The sequence below is a fragment of the Coregonus clupeaformis genome, chromosome 26, assembly GCF_020615455.1.
Source record: "Coregonus clupeaformis isolate EN_2021a chromosome 26, ASM2061545v1, whole genome shotgun sequence".
NCBI classification, from domain to species: Eukaryota; Metazoa; Chordata; class Actinopteri; order Salmoniformes; family Salmonidae; genus Coregonus; species Coregonus clupeaformis.
Genome location: NC_059217.1, coordinates 6,287,654 through 6,308,507, shown reverse-complemented (window position 1 = coordinate 6,308,507; position 20,854 = coordinate 6,287,654). Strand labels below are relative to the sequence as shown.

The window sequence follows — 20,854 nt, the reverse complement described above, 5'->3', positions numbered from 1 at the left end:
CCACCTCAAGCTGAACCTTGGCAAGACGGAGCTGCTCTTCCTCCCGGGGAAGGACACCCTGTTCCATGATCTCGCCATCACGGTTGACAACTCCGTTGTGTCCTCCTCCCAGAGTGCGAAGAGCCTTGGCGTGACCCTGGACAACACCCTGTCGTTCTCCGCTAACATCAAGGCGGTGACCCGATCCTGTAGGTTCATGCTCTACAACATTCGGAGAGTACGACCCTGCCTTACACAGGAAGCGGCACAGGTCCTAATCCAGGCACTTGTCATCTCCCGTCTGGATTACTGCAACTCGCTGTTGGCTGGGCTCCCTGCCTGTGCCATTAAACCCTACAACTCATCCAGAATGCCGCAGCCCGTCTGGTGTTCAACCTTCCCAAGTTCTCTCACGTCACCCCGCTCCTCCGCACACTCCACTGGCTTCCAGTTGAAGCTCGCATCTGCTACAAGACCATGGTGCTTGCCTACGGAGCTGTGAGGGGAACGGCACCTCCGTACCTTCAGGCTCTGATCAGTCCCTACACCCAAACGAGGGCATTGCGTTCATCCACCTCTGGCCTGTTGGCTCCCCTACCTCTGCGGAAGCATAGTTCCCGCTCAGCCCAGTCAAAACTGTTCGCTGCTCTGGCACCCCAATGGTGGAACAAGCTCCCTCACGACGCCAGGACAGCGGAGTCACTCACCACCTTCCGGAGACATTTGAAACCCCACCTCTTTAAGGAATACCTGGGATAGGATAAAGTAATCCTTCTACCCCCCCCTTACCCCAACCCAAACCCCCAAAAAAAAAAAAAAAAAAACATTGTAAAGTGGTGATCCCACTGGCTATAAGGTGAATGCACCTATTTGTAGGTCGCTCTGGATAAGAGCGTCTGCTAAATGACGTAAATGTAAATGTCTAATGTGGTATGTTGGGAGTATGGGATAATTCTCTACTCTCTCTGATATTCAACATATTTGAAAAACACTAAAATATAAAAACTTTCTCCTGAGACGTGATGTTCCACAAGAATCTCTCCAGATAAAAATCTAAAATTGACCTTATAACCTTTGCTTGTACTGGTAAAACAGCCAACATGAGGCTATATAACTGGAGGAATCAACAGGACATGACAGTAAATGGTCATAAGACCAGAAACACAGGATAGTTATGAATATTGAGGTCAAATAAATAAAAGAGGCTACATTTTAAGATGGACAAAGAAAAAGAGAGAGAGAGCCTAAAAAGCCTAAAAACCTGAGTAATAAATTCTGTCTGTTCCAGTATTGCTTATCTATGCCGATTTAGTCCTGCAAAGCGAGTCATTTGTTGATTGATTTGTCACACTTTCTAGTGGTGCAGTTAAATTGGGCTGGAGGCGGTAGAAGGGCCACCCAGATAGGAACACTGTTTGGGACAGTTTGAAAATTACTGGGGGGGAGGGGATTTATATTGGGCACAGGGGAGGGTAGTGCGTTTTTACCATGGTTTACATCAAGGGTTTTGGTACTTTCCTTATACATTAGCCTATGCCACAGTACCCACATGGTTTGGCGCCGTTGGCTCCGGGTTCATATTTGTCACACTCCTTTGATATTTGCCTCTCCAAAGGCCAAGAAACAACATGTTTTGTTGCCCTTGATTAGTATTTTTTATCAGAGTTATTGATCTCACAATGAGCCAGATTCAAGTAACTTCCATGAAAGCTTTGTTGTGCTGAATTGTGAAGCGGCAGCCGTGGAGCAATCAATCAGGAGGTGGCCAGCACGTGGTGCTGAAATTAGAGTAAATAATTTCAAGTCTTCATTTAAATTTTAATTAACTAACAAGAGGGCTTTGTGTTGGAGCCTATTTCTTCCCTTTTAAGAAATAAGAGGTAGGCCTACCTGTTTCACATACTAAATTATAGGCTATCCATAGATTTGCTGGCCAATTACTCCAATAGTGTCACCACTAATTAAATACCTCTGTGTTCATGAAGAGCTTGGTGTGTTAAGCTAAAACCAGTGCTCAAATTGAGGGGGTAGGCCTATGTGAGGGTATGCCATAGCCTACTTTGTGTTAGCTTAAGATTTTGAAGAAACTAAATCGGATTCTGATTATATAAAGTGATCTTAACGACGATGCTTTATGCTAAAAACAAGCCACGAAATGCACAAGAAAGACGCGACTCTGATGCATATGGGAATGTCTTTGGTTAATCTCTATGACATTCAGAGGCTGAGCTAAGAAGTTCTATAGCGGAGAAGTAAAAGAAAATACTTTGCTTGGGAAGTAGGCCTACAGATGCCGAATCTTAACTTGATCACTCTTTTGTCACGGAGAACTTTACTGGTGCATCAGGAAATTCAAATGAGCCTTGTGAGTCCCTGAAAAAGAGCAGTTCTCTTTCTCTTCATGCGGGGGTCGTCGAGTCACTGGGATCAGGGCTTGCTTTCAAAATAATTTTATCTCGCTCACTCAAACGCTAGGCCTATTACTGCAACATTCAAATGTACAAAAATGTATCTGAAATGCAGCCATACACATCAACAACTGTCATTTTATACAGCTTATTAACACAAGATAGCCTAGTGAAGACCAATATCTATGACATAAAAGTGACAAGTGTAATGCTAAAGTCAAAATTGAGTTCAATCGCGGCCTGGGGTAGTCCAGCGGTTAGGGCCGCTGCTTTCAGCGTGGCCGCACACATACACGCCTACCATCTCGGTGTGGGTTTGATTCAGGCCCACTCCCTTCTGGCACAAATAACAATCCACCCGACTGACTTTATTTATTTACACATTTTCAATATGGACAGTCAAGGGATATTTTAGCCCCGATCTTGAAGAATTGACCATGCCAGACACTTTTGGATAACATAAATAGGAACAAAATAAAATAATAGCAATAGGCTACACCAACTTTAGTTTCCATTCATACAAAGTGTCGGATAAATTGCAACAGTAGATTTGCTGTGGTAAACGATTAAATACTTTATTTCTATTGTACCGAATGCTTGTCAAAAATGACCTTAGTCTGTTCAAAAAGGACTCCGGTTCCAGTGGCATGCATTGAAATGTGTGGCTTTCTTGTGGCTTTCTTTTGCAAAAGAACTATGATTTAACAGACATATTTTCTAATAATTGACATTAAGGTGTGTGATGTTCACTGTATTACAAGGAACTACAGCAGAGCCCGGTTTCCCAAAAGCATATTGAGGCTAAGTTCATCGTTAGAACCTTCGTAGGAGCATCGTTAAATCTCCGAGCTGTTTACCAAAACCATCGTTACCGTTGCACTTGAAAATGCTTGTAATATAACGCCTTCCTCAGACCACTCCTCGAACAGCTAAGTGCGTTGTTAGATGCTTTTTTGCCCTCCCACGTCACTTTATACACAGAAGATCTCCGCTAAACATAGAATCACACGGCTTATCCATATCTCTGTGACTGCCGATAACTTCAGAACAAAGTTGACTACAAATACAAAGTTGCCAAAATCTTTGCAATTGATACAACGAGCGACGTATAAAAATATGTTTCAAATGAAAACCGAGATGACTGCATTAAAATATAAACAGTAGGCTATAGGCCTATTTCAATCACATTGAAATACCTTTCATGTTCAATCAATTGAGTTCTATTTTGCTACTGGTAGGGTACTGTCTGTAATTTGTCTCAATATCTTTCATGATGTGTAGCCTAACATGTGCGCAATGAGGTGCCAAATCTGTGATTGAATGCATTTTATTGAGTAAGCATTAGAATAAGCCACCTCAATACTTGCATTCGTAGGCGGTAATATCTTTCTAGGAGCTGATCCGTCGTCAGTATTGTGAAATAATTCAAATTATAAGGAAATATTTGAATGGAGAATGCTGATCCGATAGCAGCGCTCCCTTTTTTCGATCAGTATCGACACAAGCCCCAATGGCGCACTTAGCAACAGTTCTCTCTGCGGGGTGTTTTGGGAAACGCATCTTACATCTTTGGCTGTTGTAGGAAAGATGCATACTCATAAGCCTTAGTTCCATCGCTATTGGGAAGCTGGGCCTAGGTCTATTTCGCTCCAGCAGCTGGCATATTCTGTCCATTTGTCACCTCTCCTCCCGTTGCTCCCCTCCGGCACTCTGATTCACCAGTCCACTGAGCCACCGGTGTGAGCGCACCACCTCGGCAACACCGGAATGGAAACCCAACGCACCCTAATCACCTCCAGCGCACCTGCACCTCATCATCTCATCACCACCCCTATATAGCCCTGGACTGTTCAGTGTTGTGTTGTGTGTGATTGTTAGTGTCTTGTACTCGCTCTTTGTTGTTCTCTTGCTCAGTGTTAAGTAAACTTTTACATTGTTGATTCCTGCGTCTGCGTCCTGCCTCTTAGTATCCTCGGTACTTGTCACACCATTCAAAATTCACCTGTGGAAACATGGCGGCTCTCAACACCCGACAACAGAAAGAGTTGGCCACTACTATCCGAGAGATTGTTCGCGAGAAAATTACCTCTGCCCTCAACTTGCAATTAAAACCGATAAATTAATCTCTTTCACTGCTCACTTATAAGTAGATACCAACTTAACTAAAGTGGAAAGTTTAAAGTCATCGGCCAATGTGAAAGAGGTGCGACTCCATGACCTGGAAACAGTGCGAACTAAGCTAGAAGGGGAAATCAATCTCCTAAAATAGAAAACTGAATCAGTCTAAATCATTCCCTTAAATTCAGCTTGGATTTGAAACTGGTGTGGAAGCGGGCAACCCAACTTCCTTCATGAGAAATCTTTTCTATGAACTGTTTGGGCAGGAGAAGCTGGGTCCCATGCCGCTGATAAACATTGCGCACCGCACGGATCCTCTCCGGGACGGATCTCGGTGTATGATTGTACGAATCCACAGTTAAGTCAAAAGGCAAATTGTTTGTTTCGCTGCAGAATCGGGGGCTCTGACCTATGCAGAGAACAGGATCAGCATCTACCCAGATCTGAGTGCCGAACTGCTGAGACAGAGGGCGACCTAATATGAGGTGAGATCCCAGCTACGCAAGCTAAACCTGAGATGCGCTTCGTCCACCCGGCAAAACGAATCTTGACCTTCCATAATGGTTCTGGGTGGGGAACGACCAAAGGGTGGGATTCCCTGTGGGTCCTGCTTTTTGTTTCACATCCATGAGGTGACCAATAATGGTTGCAATTGAGCTCAGCTGTGCGGGTGAATTTAGCACGTATTGATGGTTTAACGAGACATCAGCTGGCGATAATCTAGTGCCATCGATGGTTGCAATAGGCCTCTTGTTATTTGATTATATTCCAATAGGCTACATTCTGTAGACTACCCGTTAGCCTATCCATTGTCAGATAATGAAAGGTGTGAAAACCGATAATAGGCACCTGTGTTTCCCTGGCTGAGTTGAACTGATTTGGGTCATCAGTTGATTGACAGATGTAGGCCTACTGTAGAATGATAAACTTTCCTCCAGTGTGCATGCTTGTCCACGTTTTATAGTTAGGCTATGTACACTGAGTATACCAAACATTAGGAACACCTCTATAATATTGAGTTGGGGACCCCCCCCCGTATTGTGTGGCTTTGATATTTCATTTCGTAAAGCTGTCAAGATGTTTATGCGTGTAAATGATGAGACTAATTGTTTTACTTCTTGAAAACATTGAAATAAATGCAATTAACTTGTAGGCCTAATGTAGGCTCAGGCTGGTCGCTATATCGCCCAGCATTGGTCACAAACTCATGAGGCTCGGAGCCGGAGCGCACCGCTTAGACCACTGTGCTATGGCAGTTCACAACGCCCTAGCAAGCACTAAGAGTACTATGAATACTGATGATACATAGGCGTTTGTTTTTAATTATTTCAAACCCATGCTGACTCTGGCATATGTGTGCATAGTTCAGCGGCTGTAACCACTGGACCCCCTATTGCTTGCCTTCAACATATAATAAAACAATTGATTAAAAAAACGAATTTTTCCCTAATGAAAAATACATCTACCCCCTTCAAATACATACATTTATTATAATCACACGAGACTCGCTGTCGCCTGCATGTAGCCTACATGTAAGTGTGGTGTGCATTGTATAGAAACACCGCTTCCAGCTGCCCCCTGGCGGCAATTCTAAATATTTCTTCAGATATTCAAATCCTCCTGCTGCAGGATTATTTTCCTCCTGCGATGAAAGGGGTCAAATTAAGATAGAACATCTGTACAATGTGTAACTCTGTCACTATCAGTTGAGCTATTCACTTTCTTTAAAAGAGAAGATGTTTAAACCTAGGCAGCTTTTAGGGACAGACTTGTGACCTTCTATTGTTGGGTTAAGCCACGAAAGAATAGCCAGCAGTTAAATCTTACATTATTCTGTGTCGGGCCTCTGTCTAGGGTGGAAAGGTAACTTTTGAAAGTAATGCTTAGAATCATATGACCTCTCAGATGTAATTATTTGCAAACAGCCCGAAAGTTTTGCTGCAAACAAGACACACTGGTTTGGCATTGGATAAATGTGGTAAAATGAACACATATCTCTCTGTCCATTCTGAAACTTCTATTTTCTAAATCTCTTTCTTTTGGGACTTTTTGATAGAGACATTTTCTCTTGAAAGCGAGCTTAAAAAAAGTAGAGTAGGCTACCTGTTTTCCTCAATCAACACATAGGAGACAGACATTGGATACCAAAATAATTTACTAGAGACATTGGTGATTGTATCTCAATTATGTTAGTCATTGAATTGGTTATGTTCTAACCAGATGTGTTAAAAATTGTGTCCATGAATTGGGCTGCTATTATATTCTGGCCAGCCGACTGTTAGCTCAGAAAAACAGTGGTATTAAAAATACATTCTGCTAATGTCTTCAGTCATGTAAAATGACTACAATTGCATGAAATGACTTAATAAAAGCCCTTTTTTTCAGGGACCCGCAAATACGATGATAATGCTCTATGATTGAGGTTGAGGTAGACCTACTTTATTACATTTACATTTTACATTTTAGTCATTTAGCAGACGCTCTTATCCAGAGCGACTTACAGTTAAGTGAGTGCATACATTTTCATACTGGCCCCCCTTGCCCCCCGTGGGAAACGAACCCACAACCCTGGCGTTACAAGTGCCATGCTCTACCAACTGAGCTACACGGGGCACTTTTAGTATTATAAGTATTTTCCTAAATATAAGCACTGGTCCCATTCCCTATCTAGTGCACTACTTCTGACCACTGCTTATATTTAGAAAAATAAAAAAACTATCACTGTTACTGTGGTCATAATCATTATTTTGAGTTAATACCCTCCCCTTTATTGAGTTATCATTTTTTTCAAGTACAAGGGGAGGGTAATGTGAAAATATTTTTAAAGTTGGGGAGGGGTTTGATGTTTTTTAATGACATCTCGAGCTGGCTAGGCCACTCCAGGACCTTGAAATGCTTCTTACGAAGCCACTCCTTCGTTGCCCGGGCGGTGTGTTTGGGATCATTGTCATGCTGAAAGACCCAGCCACGTTTCATCTTCAATGCCCTTGCTGATGGAAGGAGGTTTTCACTCAAAATCTCACGATACATGGCCCCATTCATTCCTTTACACGGATCAGTCGTCCTGGTCCCTTTGCAGAAAAACAGCCCCAAAGCATGATGTTTCCACCCCCATGCTTCACAGTAGGTATGGTGTTCTTTGGATGCAACTCAGCATTCTTTGTCCTCCAAACACGACGAGTTGAGTTTTTACCAAAAAAGTTCTATTTTGGTTTCATCTGACCATATGACATTCTCCCAATCCTCTTCTGGATCATCCAAATGCACTCTAGCAAACTTCAGACGGGCCTGGACATGTACTGGCTTAAGCAGGGGGACACGTCTGGCACTGCAGGATTTGAGTCCCTGGCGGCGTAGTGTGTTACTGATGGTAGGCTTTGTTACTTTGGTCCCAGCTCTCTGCAGGTCATTCACTAGGTCCCCCCGTGTGGTTCTGGGATTTTTGCTCACCGTTCTTGTGATCATTTTGACCCCACAGGGTGAGATCTTGCGTGGAGCCCCAGATCGAGGGAGATTATCAGTGGTCTTGTATGTCTTCCATTTCCTAATAATTGCTCCCACAGTTGATTTCTTCAAACCAAGCTGCTTACCTATTGCAGATTCAGTCTTCCCAGGTCTACAATTTTGTTTCTGGTGTCCTTTGACAGCTCTTTGGTCTTGGCCATAGTGGAGTTTGGAGTGTGACTGTTTGAGGTTGTGGACAGGTGTCTTTTATACTGATAACAAGTTCAAACAGGTGCCATTAATACAGGTAACGAGTGGAGGACAGAGGAGCCTCTTAAAGAAGAAGTTACAGGTCTGTGAGAGCCAGAAATCTTGCTTGTTTGTAGGTGACCAAATACTTATTTTCCACCATAATTTGCAAATAAATTCATTACAAATCCTACAAATGTGATTTTCTGGATATTTTTTCCTCAATTTGTCTGTCATAGTTGACGTGTACCTATGATGAAAATTACAAGCCTCTCTCATCTTTTTAAGTGGGAGAACTTGCACAATTGGTGGCTGACTAAATACTTTTTTCCCCCACTGTATCTAGCTAGATTTACCCCATAGCCTACATGCCAATGGGGCATTATGTGGCAGGTTCGACAACAGAACAAGAGTAGATGAGGTGAGGTAGTTTGTTTAGATGAAGGGCACAACTAACCCGTATTCTCCTCATAGCAGCCACGATCTCCACTCTGCTGTTCGGCCGAGCCACGTCCAGACTCCCGATGTACTGGTTAGGAACAAAACAGAAAGCAAGGATAGAAATGTTACCATATTTATTTGACCATTGTGATATATTCTACAGTGGCGTATTGCTGCCACTCAGAAGTTTGTTTTTGTATATAATTATTACGAGATAATATCACGCTATTACAAAATAATTAAATAACAATAATTAAATAATCCATTATCTCGTTATTACGAGAAAGATAACATTATAATGAGAAAGATCTTGTTAATACAAGATAATCCGGTTGCACGTTATTAAGAGAAATAGCCTTTATTATGCTGAAAAGTTAGCATAGGCTACTCTGCAAGCTTGGCTTCCTCTCATGCACGGGTTGACATTATTTCCAGTTTGCTTGAGTTAATAAACTTCTATTTTCTCCTCGGTTTGAGAAATTGGGAGATACAGTATTAGTGTCATGAGCAATATAGATGGTACTGTCATTAGTTGACGTCCATTGCGGAGTTCTCTAAGGCTCTACACAGATGGAAAAAACGATCGAACCTCCTTGATATAGCGTGATTCCTTCTTGATCAACTGGTCCGACATGGGAAGGTTCATGGATACAAACAAAACACAGTCAGGAATTTACTTCATATTCTAGACCCCCATGGAGTGCGCATTTGGGTGGAAGTATCTAGGAACAAGATTAGCTAGCTTGCTACCTAACCTTCACAACCAAGAGGACATAGAGGAACATCTTAGGTAAGTGTCCTTTTTGTCTTGTAATTTCAAGAATTTGGAAGGTGCATTGAAACAATTAGCTAGCATGATTATATTATTTCTAGCACAGCCAACTAGCTAGCTAGCAAGCTATATGAATGATGCACTGAAATTAGATACTCTCGAGGGATCACTATGGTAACTAGCTATGGCTATTCTCAAGAACAAGCAAGCCTCTATCTGAGAAGCATGTCCGACTGATCGATCATTCTACTCGATGCATTCTCAATGAGCGCTGATTTAATCAAAAGTGTATTACAGTGGCTTGGAAATACAAAGATTGCAAAGGGAGGGAAATCATTTTGTAGGGAAAGCTTTTATCATCATTTTAATGCTGCCAGATTGACTTTAGATGCAGAGTAACGTTAGCTAGCTAGCCAAGATTGAGAGGAGACCACAGAATTTTCGTTAGCTAACGTTACCATTGCTAGCTATTTTTGACAAACTTTGCTAGCTAATGACAACATCTCCATCCATTTCACAACATGTTAATGATGGCAAAGTTGTTTCCTACTAAACATTTGCCTACTTGTCATTGCAATGTCATCATATTTTCAGGCAACTGTTGTGTTATTTAGACGAAACAGTCGTTAGCCTCCATCACAGGATGTTGGTGGCACCTTAATTGGGGAGGACAGGCTCTGGAACTCCAAGACAGACAGACACACAGGGCTCGTGGTAACGGCTGGAGCGGCATTGATGGAATGGTGTCAAATACATCAAACACATGGTTTCTATGTGTTTGCTCCATTCCAGCCATTATTATGAGCCGTGCTCCCCTCAGCAGCCTCCATTGGCCTCCATCTATCATGACTTTTGGGCACCACTATGGCACCATCAGCAGAGGGCGGCTTGAGAACGTGACGATGCGACCCAGTGACGGAGGTTTTAATTGTATTTCTTTAACCAGGTAAGCCAGTTGAGAACAAGTTCTCATTTACAACTGCGACCTGGCCAAGATAAAGCAAAGCAGTGCAATAAAAACAACAACAACACAGAGTTACATATGTAATAAACAAAACGTACAGTCAATAACACAATAGAAAATCTATATACAGTGTGTGCAAATGTAGTAAGTTATGGAGGTAAGGCAATAAATATACCATAGTGCAAAATAATTACAATTTAGTATTAACACTGGAGTGATAGATGTGCAGAAGATGATGTGCAAATAGAGAGACTGGGGTGCAAATAAGCAAAATAAATAACAATATGGGGATGAGGTAGTTGGGTGGGCTAATTACAGATGGGCTGTGTACAGGTGCAGTGATCGGTAAGCTGCTCTGACAACTGATGCTTAAAGACAGTGAGGGAGATAAGTGTTTCCAGCTTCAGAGATTTTTGCAGTTTGTTCCAGTCATTTGCAGCAGAGAACTGGAAGGAATGGCGGCCAAAGGAGGTGTTGGCTTTGGGGATGACCAGTGAGATATACCTGCTGGAACGCATACTACGGGTGGGTGTTGCTATGGTGACCAATGAGCTAAGATAAGGCGGGATAAGCCTAGAAGTGATTTATAGATGACCTGGAGCCAGTGGGTTTGGCAACGAATATGTAGTGAGGGCCAGCCAACGAGAGCGTACAGGTCACAATGGTGGGTAGTATATGGGGCTTTGGTGACAAAACAGATGGCACTGTGATAGACTACATCCAATTTGCTGAGTAAAGTGTTGGAAGCTATTTTGTAAATGACATCGCCGAAGTCAAGGATCGGTAGGATAGTCAGTTTTACGAGGGCATGTTTAGCAGCATGAGTGAAGGAGGCTTTGTTGCGAAATAGGAAGCCAATTCTAGATTTAACTTTGGATTGGAGATGCTTAATGTGAGTCTGGAAGGAGAGTTTACAGTCTAACCAGACACCTAGGTATTTGTAGTTGTCCACATATTCTAAGTCAGACCCGCCGAGAGTAGTGATTCTAGTCGGGTGGGCGGGTGCAAGCAGCGTTCGATTGAAGAGCATGCATTTAGTTTTACTAGCGTTTAAGAGCAGTTGGAGGACACGGAAGGAGTGTTGTATGGCATTGAAGCTCGTTTGGAGGTTTGTTAACACAGTGTCCAATGAAGGGCCAGATGTATACAAAATTGTGTCGTCTGCGTAGAGGTGGATCTGAGAGTCACCAGCAGCAAGAGCGACATCATTGATATACACAGAGAATAGAGTCGGCCCGAGAATTGAACCCTGTGGCACCCCCATAGAGACTGCCAGAGGTCCAGACAACAGGCCCTCCGATTTGACACATTGACCTCTATCTGAGAAGTAGTTGGTGAACCAGGCGAGGCAGTCATTTGAGAAACCAAGGCTATTTAGTCTGCCAATAAGAATGCGGTGATTGACAGAGTCAAAAGCCTCGGCCAGGTCGATGAAGATGGCTGCACAGTACTGTATTTTATCGATCGCGGTTATTATATCGTTTAGGACCTTGAGCATGGCTGAGGTGACCATGACCAGCTCGGAAACCAGATTGTATAGCGGAGAAGGTACGGTGGGATTCGAAGTGGTCGGTGATCTGTTTGCTAACTTGGCTTTCAAATTATTTCGAAAGGCAGGGCAGGATGGATATAGGTCTGTAACAGTTTTGATCTAGAGTGTCACCCCCTTTGAAGAGGGGGATGACCGCGGCAGCTTTCCAATCTCTGGGGATCTCAGACGATACGAAAGAGTGGTTGAACAGGCTGGTGCAACCTATGAATAGCAACATTGGTTTTGCATTTGTCTATTTTGCCCAGGTATCAGACTGTGTCTGTCGGTCTGTTTGTCTTGGAGTTCCAGATGTGGCTGAGGAGTGGTGGTGGCCACTGAGGGCAACTTTACTGGAGCACATGTAGGAGCTCATCGTCATGAGTTAATCTGTAACAGCAGATACAAGTATCCTATATTAGGTACTACTAAAGTGCTAGCTAGCTAGTACATGTACATATGGATTTACAGTACTAATTATATTTCGTTAATGCACTTGGTCCAATTTTACCCAAGAGAACAATCCAGACTAAGAATTTGCAAAAGGTAAGATCATAATGAATACTAATATTATACAGACAGAGTGGACCTGGTCCTAGACCAGCACTCCTACTCTGATAGCAAATTCTCTCTCTCCCTCATCCTTTCTATAACTACAGATTGACCCCCTGGTAGAAGTGGGTGAGTGGACATACAGATCTGGGACTAGCCTAGCAACAGCAGCTCTTCTCAACTATTGGCAAGGATTTATTTGACATCCAATCACCATGAGAGATGCTTTATTTTACGTTCAACACTTCTACTGCAGGAGGTAAGCACCTATCATATCAGATCCCCCTGCTGTCCTTCACCCCTCGGTGCAGTCTGCTGACCATTGCTGAGGCCAGGAAGAAGTCCGCCAGCCGAAGTAGGAGCCAAGTTCATCGCCATGTAATGATCTACTGACCGAGGTAGACTATGCTTTGAGTAGCAACTGACAGGCAGGCAGGCAGGCAGAAACACACACACACACTCACATTTGACTTGACGTTATATTGACAGCACTCCACTCACAGATACCCCCCTCTCCCTTCCATCTCCCTGTCTCCACCCTAGGTGCCACGTGGTCTCCCATCTCCTTCATAGTGGCCTCAGCTGGACCCCGCCGCATAACTTCTTGGTCTAAGCTTCACTCCAGCCCAGCCTGGCTTTGACTTCCAGGTGGGTCACAGTTACAACCCCCCTTGCTTCCACCCACTTCAATTATCTACTAGGGTCTTCACATTCTTCTTGAGGCGCTCATATTACTTTCAAAATTAAATGTTATCATGGTCAGATGATTTACAATAGTGAATAATTAGATTCCCTCAGGGGACAATACCAGAGACTGTAAGGGGGCTGTTGCCTGATTAGAAGTTTACAGAAGTTATTTTTTGAATACATTATGTTCTATATTAGTTTAGGGTTCATCTATTCCCGACCTGACAGTGTGCCTTTCAACTAATCTATTTTGTTTTCCAATCCTCAGGAGACTGAGAAGTGAGTGGGCCACCTGACCAACGGCATTGCTGTGTGTGGTTAACTCCAGCAGCTCCTCTAGGTGCTCCCGCAGACCGCCTGTCTTTTGGATCCTGCTGAAACAGTCCACTATCAGCCAGGTGAGGATGCTCTCCTATGAAAAGGATGAGCTGTTGAGGCATCAAAATACCTGAGAATTGCCTGGGTAGTGCCTCCTTTTTCTGAAAAGTTAAAATTTACTCCTGAAGATCTTAGTACATTAAACTGACAACTATGGACAAGACTGTTTAAGGCAAGGCATGTTTTCCTGTCATCGAGAATCTGCAATATATTCAAGTAACAAGTTAGGATCCTCCTCATCCCCACTTTGGATACACACTTCTAAAGATGCCCTATTGAGAGCATCCTGTCAGACTGTATCACCGCCTGGTTTGGCAACTGCACCGTCCGCAACCGCAGGGCTCTCCAGAGGGTGGCGCGGTCAGCCCAACGCATCACCAGGGGCACACTGCCTGCCCTCCAGGACATCTACAGCACCCGGTGCCACAGGAAGATCAAGAGGATCATCAAGGACCTCAGCCACCCGAGCCATGGCCTGTTCACCCCGCTACCATCTACAAGGCGGAGACAGTACAGGTGCATCAAAGCTGGGAAAGAGAGACTGAAACACTGCTTATATCTCCAGGTATACAGTCCATTCGGAAAGTATTCAGACCCCTTGACCTTTTCCACATTGTTACGTTACGGTCTTATTCTAAAATAGATAAAAAATAAAAATAAACTCATCTATCTCACAATACCCCATAATGACAAAGCGAAAACAGGTTTTTCAAATGTTTTGCTCATTTATTTACATACGTATTCAGTCCCTTTCCAATGAGACTCGAAATTGAGCTCAGGTGCATCCTGTTTCCATTGATCATCCTTGAGATGTTTCTACAACTTGATTGGAGTCAACCTGTGGTAAATTCAATTGATTGGACATGATTACTAGCCGGCTACCACCCGGTTACTCAACCCTGCACCCTAGAGGCTGCTGCCCTATATACATAGATATGGAATCGCAGGCCACTTTAATAATGGATACATACTGCTTTACTCATCTCATATGTATATACTGTATTCTATTCTCCTGTATTTTAGTCAATGCCACTCCGACATTGCTCGTCCTAATATTTATATATTTCTTAATTTCATTATTTTACTTTTAGATTTGTGTATTGTTGTGAATTGTTAGATACTACTGCACTGTTGGAGCTAGGAACACAAGCATTTCGCTACACTCGCAATAACATCTGCTAAATATGTGTATGTGACCAATAAAATTTGATTTGATTTGGAAAGGCACACACCTGTCTATATAAGGTCCCACAGTTGACAGTGCATGTCAAAGCAAAAACCAAGCCATGAGGTCAAAGGTATTGTCCGTAGATCTCTGAGACAGGATTGTGTCGAGGCACAGATCTGGGGAAGGGTAACAAAATAATTCTGCAGCATTGAAGGTCCCCAAGAACACAGTGGCCTCCATCATTCTTAAAATGGAAGATGTTTGGAACCACCAAGACTCTTCCTAGAGCTGGCCGGCCAGTCAAACTGAGCAATCGGGGGAGAAGGGCCATGGTAAGGGAGGTGACCAAGAACCTGATGGTCACTCTGACAGAGCTCCAAAGTTCCTCTGTGGAGATTGGAGAACCTTCCAGAAGGACAACCATCTCTGCAGCACTCCAACAATCAGGACTTTATGGTAGAGTGGCCAGACGGAAGCCAGTCCTCAGTAAAAAGGCACATGACAGCCCGCTTAGAGTTTGCCAAAAGTCACCTAAAGAATCTCAGACTATGAGAAACAAGATTCCCTGGTCTGATGAAACCAAGATTGAACTCTTTGGCCTGAATTTAAAGCGTCACGTCTGGAGGAAACCTGGCACCATCCCTACAGTGAAGAATGGTGGTGGCAGCATCATGCTGTGGGGATGTTTTTCAGCGGCAGAGGAAAAGATGGAGGAAAAGATGAACGGACAATGACCCTAAGCACACAGCCAAGACAACGCAGGAGTGGCTTCGGGTCAAGTCTCTGAATGTAAGTAAGCTTGTAAGTAAGCATTGCACGTTAAGGTCTTCACCTGTTGTATTCGGCGCATGTGACAAATAAAGTTTGATTTGATGTCCTTGAGTGGCCCAGCCAGAGCACGGACTTGAACCCGATCGAACATCTCTGGAGAGACCTGAAAATAGCTGTGCAGCAACGCTCCCCATCCAACCTGACAGAGCTTGAGTGGATTTGCAGAGACGAATGGGAGAAACTCCCCAAATACAGGTGTGCCAAGCTTGTAGCATCATACCCAAGAAGACTCAAGGCTGTAATTGCTGCCAAAGGTGCTTCAACAAAGTACTGAGTAAAGGGTCTGAATACTTATGTAAATGTAATATTTAAGTACATTTTTTATAAATTAGCAAACATTTCTAAAAACATGTTTTTGCTTTGTCATTATGGGGTATATATAGTGTGTAGATTGATGAGGGGGAAAAAAACAATTTAATCAATTTTAGAATAAGGCTGTAACGTACAAAATGTGGAAAAAGTCAAGCAGTCTGAATACTTTCCGAAGGCACTGTATGTCACACTTCATTTGCAAGTTCTGGTTCCAAAAGAATGGCCCAATCCCAAATCAACTCCATTTGGTAATAATTCAAATTGGCCCTTTGATAGGCTAGGTGGAAGTTTCACCATATTGTTTAGACCCATCAAATCAGATCTCCACAAGTGCATAGGGTCTAGGGGGTCAATGTGGGATTGGACCTATGATAGAGCAAAATAAGGTATATTGTTTTGATGTGAATGCTTCAATTTTGTTATATTATGAAGTTACTGTAAGCCATTTACCTGTGCTTTGGGACTGTGTTGCGGTACGGTTGGGTGGAGAGATGTCTTTGAAACAAAATGAATCACATGTTAACATTAACCAACGTCTAATGTATTTTGCACTTCAATTGAAAGTTCAGGCTTCCCGAGTGGCGCAACGGTTTAAGGCACTGCATCGCAGTGCTAGAGTCGACCCGTGTTCGATCCCGGGCTGTGTCACAGCCAGCCACGCCCGGGAGACCCATGAGACGGCGCACAATTGGCCCAGCGTTGTCTGAGTTTGGGGAGGGTTTGGCCGGCCGGGATGTCCATGGCCCATCGCGCTCTAGCGACTCCTTGTGGCGGGCCAGGCGCATGCACGCTGACTTCGGTTGCCAGCTGTACGGTGTTTCCTCCGACACATTGGTGCGGCTTGCTTCTGGGTTAAGCGAGCAGTGTGTCAACAAGCAGTGCGGCTTGGCGGGGTCGTGTTTCGGAGGACGCATGGCTCTCGACCTTCACCTCTCCCGAGTCCGTACGGGAGTTGCAGCGATGGGACAAGATTGTAACTACCAATTGGGGAGAAAAAGGGGTAAAAAGTACCCAAAAAATAAAGAAAGTTCAGGCTCTAAATTATGACACTATAAAATAGGGTCTACTGTTTCGATGTGAATGCCTCAACGTTTTTACATACTATCAAGTTACTGTATGCCATTTACCTCTGCTGGGGGACGGTCTTCCAGGTGAGCTTGGTGGATAAACTTCTGTGAGACAAAATTAATCACATGTTAAAAATAACAAAAGTATTCATCCCCCTTGGCGTTTTTCCTATATTGCTGCATTACAACTTGTAATTTAAAATTATTTTTATTTGGATTTCATGTAATGGACATACAAAATAGTCCAAACTGGTGAAGTGAAATGAAAAAAATAAACTTGTTTCAAAAAATTCAAAAATATCCTAAACTTTCAACGTCCCATGGAGCACCATTAAATCCATTATTAAAAACTTGAAAGAATATGGCACCACAACAAACCTGCCAAGAGAGGGCCGCCCACCAAAACTCACGGACCAGTCAAGGAGGGCATTCATCAGAGAGGCAACAAAGAGACCAAAGATAACCCTGAAGGAGCTGCAAAGCTCCACAGCGGAGATTGGAGTATCTGTCCATAGGACCACTTTAAGCCGTACACTCCACAGAGCTGGGCTTTACGGAAGAGTGGCCAGAAAAAAGCCATTGCTTAAAGAAAAAAATAAGCAAACACGTTTGGTGTTCGCCAAAAGGCATCTTGGAGACTCCCCAAACATATGGAAGAAGGTACTCTGGTTAGATGAGACAAAATTTGAGCACAGGGAAATTCAGGGAAATTCTTGTGGAAACCTGTTTCAGCCTTCCAGAGATTTGAGACTGGGACAGAGGTTCACCTTCCAGCAGGACAATGACTAAGAATACTGCTAAAGCAACACTCAAGTGGTTTAAGGGGAAACATTTAAATGTCTTGGAATGGCCTATTCAAAGCCCAGACCTCAATCCAATTGAGAATCTGTGGTATGACTTAAAGATTTCTGTACACCAGCGGAACCTATCCAACTTGAAGGAGCTGGAGCAGTTTTGCCTTGAAGAATGGGAAAAAATCCCAGTGGCTATAGACATACCCCAAAAGACTTGCAGCTGTAATTGCTGCAAAAGGTGGGGGTGAATAGTTATGCACGCTCAAGTGTTCTGTTGTTTTTTCTTATTTCTTGTTTGTTTCACAAAAAATATATATTTTGCATCTTCAAAATGGTAGGCATGTTGTGTAAATCAAATGATACAAACCCCACAAAAATCCATTTTAAATCCAGGTTGTAAGGCAACAAAACAGGAAAAATGCCAAGGGGGGTGAATACTTTCGCAAGCCACTGTATGCTACACTTCATTTGAAAGTTCCAAATTTGGCACCACTAAGATGGTTACAATCAGGGCCTAAAATTAACTTTTTGGTCCACACAGAAATGCTCACACTGTGGAGCCCTGACCACCTGCCAATGCCAAAATCTACTCGTATTTGCCGGGTGTTAATTTTAGGCCCTGGGTACAACATACAAGGATGCTTCAATATTTTGAAATAGTTGTAAGTTGAGCTTTTTACCATTGTTGGACAGTGGAGAGACAGCTGTAAAACAAAATAAAACACGTTATTCGTTATAGATATTGGAATGTATTTTCATGTTTCTTTTGAAAGTTCCTAATTTAGCATCACTATTGTGTACCTCTGGTGCTGCAGACATCGCAGTTTTGTGAGCTGACTGTAAACAAATTAATGTTTAATATACATTTAAATAAAAGTGAGAATCAAATGTATTGTTTTTTCAATGACCACACCACAAATGAACAAACATGTGTGATTCAGTATACTGTAGATCAAGAAACAGCCTACAATTGTGCTTACTTTAACTGTCTGTCTGTCTCCTTTTTCTGCTCTGCCTCTTCGCCATTGCGATGGGACATCCCGGCCGGCCAATGGCAACAAACATAAATTAAACGTGGCCTGCTAGGGCACCGTAATGTTAACTGCTAGTTATATAGATTACCGGTATTACCATGACTTTTATAGTCTCGAAAGTGTTTAATTTTTTGGGAGATGATCTGTCTCCAAATTAGATGTCTCCTCTGCCCAGTTAACTTTCTTCTTTGGTCTGTCATACGAGTCTAAAAATAATAATAATCGGGTTACAAATAATTCTACAATGGTTATTTGATAGGCCAAACCCCAATGTAAAGTCCCATACTGGACATGCCCTATTAGACTGTCATACTGAATCCAGATTTCATACTATCAGTCTAAAACATATTCAATTTACCTGTGGTCTCCAGAATTCTGGCCATTGCATTTTACATGTCTTGTCGGGTCTTTCACAGTTTAACTTTTTTGGGGTTACCTTTTTTGGTCCATTAGCAATACACACCCTGATGAAGAGGTTACAGTGTATTTCAATTATAACCCAATATACAGTTGAAGTCGGAAGTTTACATACACCTTAGCCAAATACATTTAAACTGTTTTTCACAATTCCTGACATTTAATCCTAGTAAAGATTCCTGTCTTAGGTCAGTTAAGATCACCACTATATTTTAAGAATGTGAATTGTCAGAATAATAGTAGAGATAATGATTTATTTCAGCTTTTATTTCTTTCATCACATTCCCAGTGGGTCAGAAGTTTACATACACTCAAATAGTATTTGGTAGCATTGCCTTTAAATTGTTTAACTTGGTTCAAACGATTCGGGTAGCCTTCCACAAGCTTCCCACAATAAGTTGGGTGAATTTTGGCCCATTCCTCCTGACAGAGCTGGTGTAACTGAGTCAGGTTTGTAGGCCTCCTTGCTCGCAAACGCTTTTTCAGTTCTGCCCACAAATGTTATATAGGATTGAGGTCAGGGCTTTGTGATGGCCACTCCAATACCTTGACTGTGTTGTCCTTAAGCTATTTTGCCACAACTTTGGAAGTATGCTTGGGGCCATTGTCCATTTGGAAGACCCATTTGGAAGACCCATTTGCGACCAAGCTTTAACTTCCTGACTGATGTCTTGAGATATTGCTTCAATATATCCACATAATTTTCCTTCCTCATGATGCGATCTATTTTGTGAAGTGCACCATTCCCTCCTGCAGCAAAGCACCCCCACAGCATGATGCTGTCACCCCTGTGCTTCACGGTTGGGATGGTGTTCTTCGGCTTGCAAGCGTTCCCTTTTTTCCTACAAACATAACAATGGTCATTATGGCCAAACAGTTCTATTTTTGTTTAATCAGACCAGAGGACATTTCTCCAAAAAGTACGATCTTTGTCCCCATGTGTGCAGTTGCAAACCGTAGTCTGGCTTTTTTTAATGGCGGTTTTGGAGCGGCTTCCTTGCTGAGCGGCCTTTCAGGTTATGTCGATATAGGACTCGTTTTAGTGTGGATATAGATACTTTTGTACCTGTTTCCTCCAGCATCTTCACAAGGTCCTTTGCTGTTTTTCTGGGATTGATTTGCACTTTTCGCACCAAAGTACGTTCATCTCTAGGAGACAGAACGTGTCTCCTTCCTGAGCGGTATGACGGCTGCGTGGTCCCATGGTGTTTATACTTGCGTACTATTGTTTGTACAGATGAATGTGGTACCTTCAGGCATTTGGAAATTGCTCCCAAGGATCAACCAGACTTGTGGAGGTCTACACATTTTTTTCTGAGGTCTTGGCTGATTTATTTTGATTTTCCTATGATGTCAAGCAAAGAGGCACTGAGTTTGAAGGTAGGCCTTGAAATACATCCACAGGTACACCTCCAATTGACTCAAATGATGTCAATTAGCCTATCAGAAGCTTCTAAAGCCATGACATCATTTTCTGGAATTTTCCAAGATGTTTAAAGGCACAGTCAACTTAGTGTATGTAAACTTCTGACCCACTGGAATTGTGATAAAGTGAATTATAAGTGAAATAATCTGTCTGTAAACAATTGCTGGAAAAATTACTTCCGACTTCAACTGTATATTACAATTATTTATTTTTTGAAGGTCAGAACACAATCTGTTTGTTTGTTGTCAAAGTAGAAACATACTGAATCCGTTTTAACAATCCAAG

General features: G+C 42.8%; 1 protein-coding gene across 1 annotated transcript in view; it reads right to left on the bottom strand.

Annotated features, from left to right (window-relative positions):
• LOC121539803 (carboxyl-terminal PDZ ligand of neuronal nitric oxide synthase protein-like) overlaps positions 1-20,854 on the bottom strand; it is a gene marked incomplete at its 3' end in the record, with an annotated part of 253,155 nt that overhangs the window by 229,150 nt on the left and 3,151 nt on the right. Inside the window, exon 2 of the mRNA XM_041848478.2 lies at positions 8,656-8,727. Within this exon, the coding sequence (XP_041704412.2) occupies positions 8,656-8,727 (72 nt within the window). The remainder of the gene's footprint in view (positions 1-8,655; positions 8,728-20,854) is intronic.